At 46.3% G+C, this 13,990-nt stretch overlaps 1 protein-coding gene across 1 annotated transcript in view; it reads right to left on the bottom strand.

Annotated features, from left to right (window-relative positions):
• LOC124232962 (ubiquitin carboxyl-terminal hydrolase 46-like) overlaps positions 1-11,859 on the bottom strand; it is a 64,753-nt gene extending 52,894 nt beyond the window's left edge. The window contains exon 1 of the mRNA XM_046649929.1: positions 11,683-11,859. Within this exon, the coding sequence (XP_046505885.1) occupies positions 11,683-11,718 (36 nt within the window). The 5' untranslated portion in view covers positions 11,719-11,859. The remainder of the gene's footprint in view (positions 1-11,682) is intronic.
• Positions 11,860-13,990: the final 2,131 nt, after the last annotated feature.

Below are 13,990 nucleotides of genomic sequence, written 5' to 3'. Positions count from 1 at the left end.
TATCTGTCTGCGACAGATTGAAAATAAAAATAAAACTGGTTCTTCCCTACAGACTTTGAACATAAGTGCCAACAGCAAAACAGTTAAATGAAATTGAGCTTGTTTTCTTAAATGTGTGAATAGCTGCTCCAGCTCACTCCTAATAAGAGAAATGCAAACTAAAAATATACTAAGACACCATTTTTCCCCTGACTGGCAAAGATCAAAAGGTTTTTGGATAGCATACTGCTTTGGCAAGGCTGTGGGCAACAAGAGTTGCATATATTGCGGGTGGAGGGCAATTAGGCAAAACCCATTAAAGTTACAAATGCAAATCCATTTCTAGGAAGTCAGTGGACAGATATACTCCCACACATGCAAAATGACGTATGGACAAAATTGTTTCCTGCAGCCTTGTTTGCAAAAACCAAGGACTGAAAAACTACCTTCACACCCAACAGTGGGGGCCTGGTTAAGTGAATTCAATACATTCAAGCAACTGAATACTCTGCAGCCATAAAAAAATAAGGAGGATGCTCTTCAGATACTAGCACAGACCAACCTCCAAGAGACAAAAAGCAAGGGGCAGATCAGGACAGATTAGTATATGTACTATTTGTGTTTTTAAAAACTAGGGGAGAAATATAAACATGTTCGCTTGTATATGCAAAGATACCTCTGAATGGGAGCAAAAGAAACTGCAAATATTGACAAGAATTGGATGGTGGGTATATTTTCAACATACATCCTTTTGTACTATTTGAAATTTCTACCATGTGAACTCACATTACCTTTTCAAAAACTTTACTTAAAAATTTTTTAAAAAAAAAGAAAGGAAACTGAACTTAGCTACTTGGTGTATTTCTCAGTTAGGAATAGCTAACTGTGTAAACCAATAAAACAAAAGGGTATGTTGCATGCTTATTAGATGACTAAAATTCTTTTACCACATGAGGCGCCCTCATTATCAGGAAAAGGAAAATCGCTGTATTCCGACTGATGATTTTGAAAGCACAGCCTAGCATCATCAGCACTGCGTCTTTCAATGTCATCTCGGTGGGAAATCACAGCTTCTTTCTCCTTTTGTCCGCTTCATGCATGTCACCTCCCTGGTCCTGGCTCTAATTGGAAGCCACAGCTAGATTACAACGTGCTTGCTCATCTCCTGAGCACTCACCACAGGAATGGTTCTTAACAATTAGACACCCAGAGAGGCCGAAGTCACCTGCCCAATGTCACGAGAGCTACAAAGTGGCAGGGTCAGGACTGGAACCCAGGACCTCGGATCCCTAGCTCAGGGCTCTTTCCACTACATCATTTGGACTCCTTTGCTACTGGGAAAAACAGGCACACTAGAAGAAAACAATAATAAAATGGCCAGGCACTGGGCTAAGCATTACAAATAAAATGATCCCAGGGAAGCCACACACGGCCTCGGGAAGGTAAGTTCTCTTGTCACCCACGTTATGGATGAGAAGCAGAGTCTCTGAGAAGGTCGATAATGGCAAGCTCTCACACCCAACCAACAGCAGAGTGGACACTCCAACCAGATCACATCCACAGGCTACCCACCTCCCAGGGAAGCTCACCAACCCGTAATCTGCAAACCAGTAGCCAGTTATTTGAACCACCATAAGGAATCTCATCTGAGACCACGTCTCCCAAACTATGTGCTGTGAATCCTGGAAGGAGGCGCAATAATCTTAGGCAGCACAAGGATGAACATTTTTAACGTTAGCTACTATGTTTTTGAAATATATTAGAAAAGCACAGAGCCAGCCCTGGTGGTCTAGTGGTTAAGATTTGGTGCTCTCACCTCCATGGCCTGGGTTTGCTTCCCAGTCAGGGAACCACACCACCCATCTGTCAGCTGTCATACTGTGGTGGGTTGCATGTTGCTGTGATGCTGAAAGCTCTGCTCCAGTATTTCCAATACCAGAAGGGTCACCCATGGGAGACAGGTTTCAGTGCAGCCTGCAGACTAGACTGACTAGGAAGGGAGAGGGACCTGGCCACCCACCTCCAGAAAAAAATGGCATGAAAATCGCCCGAATAGCAGCAGAGCATTGTCTGATACAGCCCAGAAGGGGAGAGGATGGCGCAGAAAGACGGGGCAGGGTTCCGCTCTGCTGTACACAGGGTCACCAGGAGTCGGAACTCACTCAACAGCACTCACAACAAAGAAAAGCATATAACTAGCTCATCAAACCCATTACTTCACAGACATCTTAGCACGGAATGAGGCCAAGTTAAAAGAAGGTGAACAGATCTTTAAAAAGCTACTAAATAAATAAGTTCAGGTGGTTCACAGATATAATGAAAATCATAAAGGACAACAAACTGATATTTGAGATCACTGGTCTAAGGAACTGGATCCATTCCATGGTTTTTCTCTAGAGGAAGAAAAGCTTGGGAAAAACAGATATCCACCCCCCCACCCCCCAGCATACAATACACACTCGTTTTGGATGTCACTTTATTTTTACTTATTTTATTTTTATCTGCCCTCCCCTCTTCACACCACACTGCCTCTCTCAGAGAATGAGGCAGGACCCCAGTTACTAAAGCATCCTGAAACCTTGCATTTAAATGGCAGCCTCCTGTGCTGGCTTAACCTTCAGTTGACTACAAGCCCAGTTTACGCTGAAAAGCTCCAACTGCACCTATAGTGGATCAATTAATGCTGAATAATTATTTTGAGAATCCCCCTCTCACTTTAAGAAGTGTCTGACTTGGGAAATAAATTGGAGGCTCCCCACTAACCTGCCACCAGCTCTAATGCAAAGCTGATTGGGAGTGAGTTGTGGGCCTCTCTCTAGCCCTGTTCCTCCCCACACGACAGAAACAGTGAGAAGGGACCCCCCACTTCCCCAGCACCTGCAGTCAGAACCACAGCATGAAGGGAATTCTGCCTCACTCTTGCCCAACCTCCTTCCCCAATCCCACTCCTCCCAAGACGCCCACGAAATGCAGAGAGCAGGTCAAAATGAAAGCAGAATTCCACTGCATCTTGTAATACCAACAGCTCTGTGCTTTGAGCAAACTGAAGGAAAATATTAATTCACTAAAAGTGTGAGAATAACTATGAAAAGTAACATGCGTGAGAGCATCACAGCTCACAAAATGCTTCCCGTAGGCAGGATGTCCTTTGATTCTCCCAAAAAAAGCTGTGAGGAAGGTATTTCGTCGTCTGCCTTCCTGTGTTGCAAAGAGATGAGGAACCAGGCTGAGATTTACCAAGCAGGATTCCAAATCCCAAACCCCACTGCTTTCGAGCTGTATGGAAGAAAGAAATTGTTTTCCTTTTTCCCCTAGGGCCTTGCTCCTCTAAGTGTGCTCCCCAAACCAGGAGCATCTGGTCACCTAAGAGGTTGCTAAAAATGCAAAATCTCAGCCCCACTCCAGACCTATGGGAATCAGAATCTGCCAGATCCCCAGATAATTCCTGTGGACATGAAAATGTGAGGGGCACTGCTTTCCTGCAAGGCAATTCTTCCATTCTACCGAGCTACATCTCTTCATTCATTTATCTCATAATCATCTACTGAGCATCCAGCAAATGTGTGCCAGGCACTGTGCTGAATGCTGGGAAATCAACAGAGGATGAGGTAACTATAGCACCTGCCCTCACCGAGTTGCCAGTCTAACACGGTGGTTTCTCAACCTTGGATGCTCATCGGAATCAGCTGCAGGAATTAAAAAAAAAAAAATTGCAGGTGCACAAAACCCACTCCAGACCTACCTATACCCACCCCGCCGCACAGTCAGAAACTCTGAGACTGGGGCCCTAGAAGCTGCATATCAAAAAAGCTCCAATTCATGCAACCACTTTGGAGAGCAATCTGACAATACCTAGTAAAGCTGCAAACAGGCACAGCCTAAGATCAGCACTTCAGGTTCCAGGAGTAGCTCCCGGAGAAATGGAGGCACGTGTGCAAAGACAACAGGAACAAGAGCATTCACTGCAACACAATTTCCCAACTGGAAACTACCTAATTGTCCCTAAATAAGGGAATGAATAGGTAAACAATGGTTAAGTCAAAAAATTCTGTTCAAGAACAGTTAGAATAAGTCAACTAGGTCTCTATGTGTCAAGATATTCTCAGGTATAATTGTTGAGTAAAAAAAGATAGTTGCAAAAGGCTACATATTTGTACACACACAGAAACAGTGATATACTACTTATGGATATAAATATGCACGTGAACACCATACCAACTTCAGGAAAATGGCTGATTCTGGGAGGAGGGGAGAGGAAAAAGACAGGGGTGGTTAGTGGTTTTTTAAGGTATTATGTCTAAAAAAAGATCTTAACCAAATATGACTAAATTTTAATTATCTGTTAAATCTGAAGGGTAAGCATTTGGGTACATAGCATATACTAAATTACATTCTTCCTTCCAAACTTTTTTGGATATTAATGTTTTATTATTTATTTAATTTTTTTTTTGAGGAAGATCAGCCCTGAGCTAACATCTGCTGCCAATCCTCCTCTTTTTGCTGAGGAAGACTGGCCCTGAGCTAACATCCATGCCCATCTTTCTGCACTTTATATGTGGGACGCCTACCACAGCATGGCATGCCAAGTGGTGCCATGTCCGTACCCGAGATCCGAACCAGCAAACCCGGGGCTGCCAAAGAGGAATGTGCGCATTTAACCACTGAGCCACTGGGCCAGCCCCCAGATTTAATTATTTTTTTAAATTTCTTTTAAAAGCTTCACAGGTGATATGATATATAGCCAGGGTTGGCAATCCCTGTTCTGGGAGAATAAAGTAATAAAAAACTAGCTACTTAACATCAAGAAACCCATCTACAGAATGGCAATGATCTATAGCTCTTGAAGTTAAATTACTACCTTAAATAATTTTACATAGATTTTAAAAAACTTTTGTAGGGCAGATAATTTCTGTAAGCAATATTTTTTTAGGAGGCCAAGGTTATTACCCAAGGAAAGCAATATTTCTCAAAGTGTGGTCCTCAGGTCACCTGTAACACAACGAGGAGGGAGTGGGAAGGAGGAAGGAGTACTTATTAAAATGCAGATTCCAGGGCCCCACCTTAAACCTACTTAATCAAAATTTCTGGGGGCAGAACCTCAGAATCTGAATTTTTAATAAGAGAATGCACATGTGGGCACAATTCTTTGGTACACTGAAAAACCACTAAAGTATAACATATTTTTTAAGTTACATTTTTAAAACCATACATGTCTGTGTTCAATACGGTGACATTCGTCCTACTCTGAAAATTAAAGTGCTGGGAATGTTTTCTAAATATTTGAGATAGAAATTCTACAAGTACATTCAAGCAGATGCTGACAAAAACTGGTTTCCTGCATACTGTATCTAACCCGAAGGACAAAGGAATGTATTTTAGGAAGAACAACATAATTTCACATTGCCTTTCTACAAGAACTTCAAAAAGCAACTGGGTAAACAGGAAAACTCCACAAGTCCAGCCTTGTTGCTGTTCTCACCGGAAGAGGCCCCAGACATGATTTTCACCAAAGCCAAGTTCAATTAAGCAAAGCTGGAACAATGCAAGTTGCCTGCCTAGCACAGTAATACATCCTAAATTTACTCTCAACACTCAAGATATCTTCCCGATTCCAGTCTATAATCTTTTTGCCCCAAGTCTTGATTTGTTTCACCTTATCATTTCTTCATCCTATATCTTCCATTCCATCCTCATCTTTCTTGACTTTTTCTTTGGTCTCCCTGATTTTCCCCTTCATTGTCCTTTTCTCTATTTCCAGACAAAACCACTGCAATCCTGACTTTCAAGCCCTGGAAAATGGCTCCAGAGCCCCTGAATAAAAGCCCAGCACAATAAACACATGAAAAGATGTTCAGGAGCCAGCCCTGATGGCCTAGATAAAGTTCAGCACACTCTGCTTTGGCGGCCCAGGTTCAGTTCCTGGGCACAAAACCACCTCACTCGCTTGTCAGTAGCCATGTTGCGGTGGCGGCTCACACAGAAGAACCAGAAGAACTTACAACTATATGCAACTATGTACTGGGGCTTTGCGGGGGGGGGGGGGGGGGGGGGGGGGGGGGGAGATATTGGCAACAGATGTTAGCTTAGGGTGACTCTTCCCCTGCAAAAAAAAAAAAGAAGATGTTCATCCTCACTAGTAAATAAGAAAGTGCAAATTTTAAACCACAAAGATACCATTTCACACCCATCTGATTGGTAAAACATCAAGTCTAACAATATCAGGCGTCTGTGAGCATGTGGAGCAACTAGAACTCCAGACGCTGCTGGCTGGAATGCAAACTGGCACAGCTGTTTTGGAGAGCAATCTGGCAATATATTAGACGGGCAGGAGGAAGCCTGGCCCTACAAGCAGAAGAGTGAAGCTTCCCAAACCAACAGGGTTTCCCACACCCACCCTCTTAAAACCACCCATAGCAAATAGTCATTCTCAGAATTGTGGTAAAATTCCACGTAGAGGATTTACGACATCCCTAAAATTCTAACCAACAATCCCGGAACTGAAACATTCCCAAAAAGCCTTTAGTGCCAGGCTTGATTGCTGATCCAGAATTGATTTGTCTCAAGACAGTGTTCGTCGGTTCACGTTCTGGCAGTCTTTTTCTCTCAAAAGAGCAGTAAGACCTTTCAAACCCTTAGAGTAGCATTTGGTTTCACCACAATTGAGAGTTTATTATAAGAAGTTGCTTAAAAATATTTAGGCCAGAAGAGTTAACTAGACTAAAAGACATCATCTTTTACAACTCTTCCAGTCAGTTTACTTTGGGCTGGCTCCACGGGTAGGCCAGAGATAAAAGTGCCAAGAGATATCTTTCTGATGATATTGCAGAACTCAACACCATCATAAAACCTCAACCCATTCAAATTAACCAGACAGACCAAGCTGGAGAAAAAAGAGAGACATGTGAACCAGAGAAATTTCTCTTAATTGCTACGAGAATCAAAACTGAAAATCGCTTTCCATTACAACCCAAACATACCAAAACTCCACATTAGCAAAAAATAAATAAATACGTTTTATTGTATGGGTGAACCGGAACACATAAAGTTGCTATCCAGAAAATGGTATTACAATCTTTAATTCTAACTACATTTTAGCATTCAACTTTGTGTTCCCCTAGGATTCCAAGAAAAACAGAGAAGAATCTGCAGACCTAATTGTCAGGTCCTGACCCCAAACAAACTCCTACATATTAGACCTGACAGGCCCAAAGAACAGAATTTTCCTTTAAACATTAACCCACCACCGCACCTCAGGCTGCAATTTCTGAAATCGGACAATGATCAGGGCAGACCCTCACATGTGACTGTAACTTCTCCTAGCTGATACGCTAAACTAAACGGACAGGCTCCAATTATTTGTGAAGGAGAAGCATGAGTAACAGTGATAGAGGAGAGGTAAATTATCGCTCCCTCGAAATTATGAGATGTGCATATTGTCTAATAATTTTTTAAAAAATCTTCCAATTATTCTCAAAATACTTGCCTCAGGTAAGTAATTGACTTACCAAGATAAAATGATCCATATGAAAATCCTCCAGCTTTGTTTCAAATGTTTACTAACTTTTCTTCCCTTCATATCAAGGTGACCTCATTTATTGAAAAGGATTCAAAGCCAGCACTCACAATGCTGTCTGGTGATACCTGGGGTTGTTCAGTGGATACTAAAATGTACGTTCGGCACAGTTGGAAATAAGATAGGTACTCAAATCCTTGCTACCCAATTAACAGGTATAGATTTTTATAAATACTCTAAGAAATACTACTAAGAAGCTTTCTACGACCAAAAAATATATATCAGTTTTACAAGTTGAGAAAAACTAAGGTCCCAAGAAATACAACAATTTATCAAAAAGGTACCATTAGACTCATGCTTAACTGGAGAGACGCCCAATGGTACAGATTCCAGTTCTAAGTTACACTGACTATAATCATAGGCTCATATAAAATAAAAAATAGCCACCCTTCGGTCAAACACAAATTATATTAATGTCCTGCTGCGTTCATCCATCTTCCCACTGTACCTGCAATTCTGTTCAACCTGTTTCCGTGTAGACAGCACACTGCGCACTGTATTGAAATTGTTTCATCTTTACCAATGTTATGCCCACAAGATAAGAAACCACTGAGCTCCTTGGGGATATGGACCCACCTCATTCATTTATGAAGCACCTGCACATAGAATGTGCCAACACTAACATAACAGGTCCTCAACAGATGGCCATTTATGGGAACTAAAATGTAATCTATTTGACACACGGCATTTCCTCTGTGGTACATCTTACAGCACTATTAACAAATGAACTTAAGATTAGATAATTTAGAACAATTTGCATTGCTACAAGTCACATTTCTAGAGGGTACACTTGGTTTCTCCTAACAGATGCTTCCTCTTTAGAAAATTCCTCAAGCTCTTTAAACAGAAAACTTACCCAAAAAGAACCCTTCCATTTGTAGGGCCATAAAAATATGCAGGAAGTTTAATCCATTGTTCTGGACAAAAATCAGAAGATTATCAACAAGGTACATTTCCTCGTGCTTGGTAGCAAGTGCATTTTAAAAATTACAACACACCAGCCAAACAAGCTTTACTATCTCTGAACTAGACATGATGTATGGCTAAGGTGACATGCCCTGGGCGAGTTGATCAAGATTCACTATGGCAGGAATTTACATGGAAGTAAAATTAAAACAAATGGGAACTAGCATTAAACTTTCAATGGGCGATAAAACTTCAGTGGGGAAGGAGACAAGTGAGGGGATTGAGTATTTATTTTCCAAGACCCTCTATATGTAAAACCAGCACAAGAAGTGTGAAGGAAAGAGAAAGTGTTTAGCCCTCAATCACATGAAGGATTTGCTACAAGTTTCGTTTCTGCTCTGTTGGGTCCTTTCTTGTCTGGTAGATGAAACAAATCCACTTTTCAATGCTAGGTCTTGGTTTGTTCAAGTCTTACCTAGAAGAACGATATCTTGTAAGACCCTTTCTGGACACACATCAGCCTGTTTAAAATATGCCAGTTGACCTGCTTAAAAAAAACATGCAATCACCACTTGCTCTTACAACTACTCAAACCAGTTGGGATCAAATGGAGTTAGGAGTGGGAAGGATCAATCAGAGCCTCAGAGAGATGCTAAACAGTAAGGAGAGACCTGCAGAAGACCTACCTGGAAACAATTCATCATCGAGCGAAGAGTCTAAAGAGACGTCCAATGAAAACTTACGTATGATCAGGTGAAAAGACTGCCGTCTCCTCATTACCAAGCCTTTTCACTTGGAAAGTGAGACTGGGAGGGACAGGGATGACCTGAGCTGCTTTTAAAAGGGGCGGGGTTAAGACTTCCCATCCCACCCTTTGTATACTGCCCTTGGGCTTGGTTTGCATAATGGAACATGTGGGTTGTTTATATCAGTGGCTGCTTCCGTCAGATCCAAGAAGGTATAATCTCCATTGTCCTTTAAACAACTGAAAGTGACATAATAATGAGAAAGATGATGTTGATAACAGCTAACACTCACTGAGTACTTGCTAAGTACTAGGCTCAATAACTCATTTAATATAGCAGTCCTAGGAGGTGGGAACTATTATCATCTCCCTTTCATAGATAAGGGAAGAGAGAAACCTGTTCAAGGACAAAAAGCTAGTATATGCTAGAACCAGGACTTGAACCCAGGAAGTCTGACTTTAGAGCCCAAACCCTTCATCACTTGCTCAAGACACAGTGGTCCCAATAGCAACACAAAACTCTACTTACGAATGACTAGTTCCTCATCTCACCCGGGTGATGATCCTAAATTTGGTACCTTTTTAGAGATTCCAAATGAGGAGTCAACTCTCCAGACACAGTACTGGCCTGCTCTTCTCACATGCTCCCTGCAGCCTGCCTCCCTGGCTGAGTTTTACTGGAAACAGGTTGTGACATTCTGCCAGGTGTACCAAGAAGCCCCAGCTGCACTGAGGGCAGGGGAAAAAAACCTGGAGGCTGACTTCCTCCTGGGACACGCTGGCTCTCAGGTTTCCAGCCTGCTTCAATCCAGAGAGGTGTCACCACACACAAGGAGGACAGGAATGACACCAAGGGCTGGCACCAAGGGCTGGAACCATGCTTCACGGCCCTGTAAGCCTGAGGCCACCCCAGCAGGCAAGAAAGAATGAGAGCTGCTGTGGTTTCACAGTTCCCCTCAGGAGTTGGTCACACCAGAGAGAGAAACCGAGAGGAAAGGCATCCCCTTTTCACTGCACCCAGCAACATTAATGCCACTCGACAGGCAGGGGCAGGAGACGCCACTCTGCCTAGAGAAGGAAGGAAAAGAGAGGAAATGTAAATGCTCAGGAGCTACCCACCACATCTAAGTGATCCTGTGCCAATATCTTTGCAGCTATCACTACTCTGGGAAAACCCCCACAGCAGTGGCCACGTCTCACAGTGCTGAAAACTGAAGCCAGCACCGGTGGGCTTCTCTCCCACCCCTGAGCTAACACATGGCTCCTTAAGGCTCCTTTGCCATGTGTTAATCTTGCAACAGAATGTGGGAAAGATTTAAAAAGCTGTCTGGTGGGGGAAGGGCACCCAGAAGATCACCTGACCCCCAGGCTTGTCAATCAGGCCTCCTCAGATTCCCTGGAGGGGCCTGTATTATTAGCTTCAAGGGAGGTTCCCCGAAACTGGCATTAAAGAGCACAGCACATACTCCAGCTGGGAGGAGGGGAGCTATAGAGGGGGTGACCCTGGAGAGCTAAGGCAAAGCACATTTGCTCTCACCCTGCACAGGAGGGCAGTGCCTTACTCCAGGAGGTAAGCTGTGCTCCCCAAGGCTCTGATAAGTGTGGGTGCCAGCAGGGTGCACCCTGGGGACCCAAGGGCTGGAGGCTGTTCCTGCAGAAACTAAAAAGGAAGAGAATGCAATGGGAGAAACCCAAGTGACCACCACGTCATGACCCAGTCCCCCATCAGAGCCCAGCGATGTCCCCTTGCTGTGTCCACGCCCACCAGCCTCAGCCGGGTCTACAATGGACCAGGCAGGATAACCCTGGAAGCCTCCTCCACGCCCACAGCCAGCCTGCCCTTCGGGTCTCCAAATGTGACTGCCATATAACCTTGTGCCTCTTTCACAGATGGGGAAACGGAGGCATCGAAAACAAATTACCCTGCTTTCCCAAACCTGGTAGAAGTTCACTTCTGGTAACCACGATTTTGCACTTTTTTAGAGCTTTAGTACATTTCAAATTTCTCCAGATACACCGATTGGCTTTGCAAAGTGAATTTTAAAGACAGTTTAAGGAGTGAACTCAAAATGAGATGAGGGCGGTCAGAGCGTCCGGCAGGGCTTTATCTCCCGCAAGCACAGGATGGGTGCTCCCCGCGCCAGCTTATCTCCCAGCCCCCTCCCCCGGGACGTCCGGGTTCGGCCTCCACCTCCCCCCAAAACGCTCCCACCGCCACCCGAGGGCGGAGCAGAGCTGTGCGGCCCGGGGTCCGGGGTTGAGCGGGGGCGGGGGGCGGGGGGCACGGGGCCCCTCCTCCGGCTGCTGGGGAGGCGGCCGGCCCGCCCAGCCGGGGGCCGGGAACTTCTGGCCGCCCGCACGGCCAGCCGCCCCCTCGCCCGCGCCCCCGCCCCGCGCCGGGAGTGTGTGCGGCTCGGGTTTCCCTTTCTTCGCCTCGCCCGCCTCGGGCGCGACCCCTGCAGCGGCGGCGGCCACTCACCATATTACAGATGGAGGCGATGTTTCGGACAGTCATTAGTCTAAAGGTTGCAGCGATCCCGCACCGCCATCTTTATAAGGTGAAAACAGGACTGTCCATGGTGGAGCGCTCGCGCGGAGGCCAGGCGGCGGCGGCGGCGGCGGGGAGGCGGCCTGGGGTCCGGCTGGCAGTTTGGCCGAGAGAGGGAGGCCGGGAGGGAGGAGGCGGAGGCGGGAGGGCGGGGACGCGGGGAGGGCGGGCGGGAGAGCGGAGGGCGGGGAGTGGCGGAGCGAGGGAGCCTGGGCCGCGGCCGGCGGCGTCGGGAGGAGGGGCGGCCCGAGCGCGCCGCGTGCAGCCCGCGCCCCTCGCCCCGCGCCCCGAGCGCTCTGCTGCGCGCCCGCCCCCGGCCCCGGCCCCGGCCGCAGCCTGGGCGGCCCCTCCACCCTCGCCTGCCCGCCCGCGCCGCCGGCTCGGCCCTTTCCTTTCCGTTGTCTTTCCTGCTGCTCTCTGCTGGGCCGGCATGCGGGGCCAGGCCTTCGCTCGCGCGGCTGCCGCAGCCGCCCCGCCGCCCCCCGCGCAGACCCCAAGCGCCGGCGACCGCCTGGGGGCCCGGGGCGCCTCCGGGGAGCCCGCGGCCGCTCCCGGCGTGCAGCGCCCACCGGCGGCAGAGCGCGGCCTGGGGAGGCGGGCGCCGGGGCCGCTCTCGGTCTTCACTTTCTCTTCCTTCTTGCCGCCTGTCTCCCGCGCCCCGGGGGTTTCTTTTTTGGCGAGGAGAGAAGGCAAGGGATAGAGGTGACTACGTCCGACTTTTCGTTTCTCCCCGGGGTTCCAGCCAGATGGCACCGGCGGGACCCGAGAAGTAAATGAGGTCAGGACAGGGAGCGTCAGGAGGCCGCCGCCTGGGGAAGGGCGCCGGCAGGGGGAGGAATCTGGGTCTGGGCGGGGGCCGGGAGCGGCGCGCTCGGGCAGTTGGTGGCATTAGCAGGTACAGAGGAGAAGTCTCGGTTCTGGGCGAGGACCAGGGACTGTCCAAGGAGCGATTTGAATCTGGAAAGAACGAGAACCAAACTTCTCCGCATTCTCAGGAAAAACATACCTCTCTCAGGAGCACCCAGCCTCTCCACGTTTTTCAGAGGGTGTTGTATCGGCGCACACACATTTCCTGCGTAAAAGGTGGCTTCTGGCTCAGAACGCGAATGTACACCACTTTGCAGATGTGTTCGTGTGAAACAATTCTACCTACAAGGTCGCAGTTCACTGCTTTCAACAGAAAAGTTGAACAAGTGAAACGCGTGATAATTCTTAAAACCAATCTATTTGATGATAAATTGAATTAGAAAAGAAATTAATGTAATTGACGATAGCTTTTATCTAACCAAGGGTAACATACTGGGGAAAATCACGCTTCCGCTCCTTCATTATCTGTGTAGGGTGATGCATGTAAGATTTGGCAAACGGTGATTGCTAATCTCCCTGGGACCTGGGTAGAAATGAAAGAAGACCAACAACTGACTAAACTTTAGTGGGGTCATGTTGGCCCTGTGTACTTCAGTGGATTTAAGAAGTAAGTTCTTGCTTGTGCTAAGCCATTCTACACGTTATTTCAAATAGACCCTGATGATGATGGTAGCCAACTTCGATTTCTTCCCATTGTCAGTCATAACGTTCTTTACATTCATAATCTTCAGTCACCACCGTAACTATCAGGTGATAGAGGCTATTATCATCACCTTTTGCAGATCAGTAAAATAAGGCTTAGAGGATCAATTATCTTACTTCGATCCTGTTACCCACATTCTGTAAGTGAAGCTGGTGTGCTCACCTGGCTGAGCACCCTGGGAGAGGAGGAGAAGACAGCAGAACATCCAAACTATGACCAGTTGGGCAACTGAGGCCTAGAAAGGTTGAAAGACTGCAGGAAGGTCACAAAACAAATTCAAGAACAACCTCAAGGCCAAAACTCAGGCCTAGGGACTCAGTTTCACAGACATTCCACTATAAAGGCATTAATCCAAAGCCTTCAATGATAGGGAAATTTTATGCCATAATAGAGTTCAGTATTTCCGCTAACATTGGCACAGTGGATTACCAAATCCCCCGGATTAAAAACGTCACTGACATAACGAAAATTGAACGTCATGTGATTACTGAGCGCTATATCTGCAATTTAAAAGGATTTTTGCATGCCTTTTAACGGCCTATAGGCTAAAACTGAAGTGTTCAATAGAGACAGACATCCAGATTGAAACTCAGGCAGCGAGTTACATACAGAACAAATCAATTGAACACAGCGGATCTTGTCAGACTCGTGAATAATTAAGTATTTTTA

Source organism: Equus quagga, unplaced genomic scaffold (genome assembly GCF_021613505.1).
Source record: "Equus quagga isolate Etosha38 unplaced genomic scaffold, UCLA_HA_Equagga_1.0 146_RagTag, whole genome shotgun sequence".
Lineage (NCBI taxonomy): Eukaryota > Metazoa > Chordata > Mammalia > Perissodactyla > Equidae > Equus > Equus quagga.
This window is presented reverse-complemented; position numbering and strand designations above follow the sequence as displayed.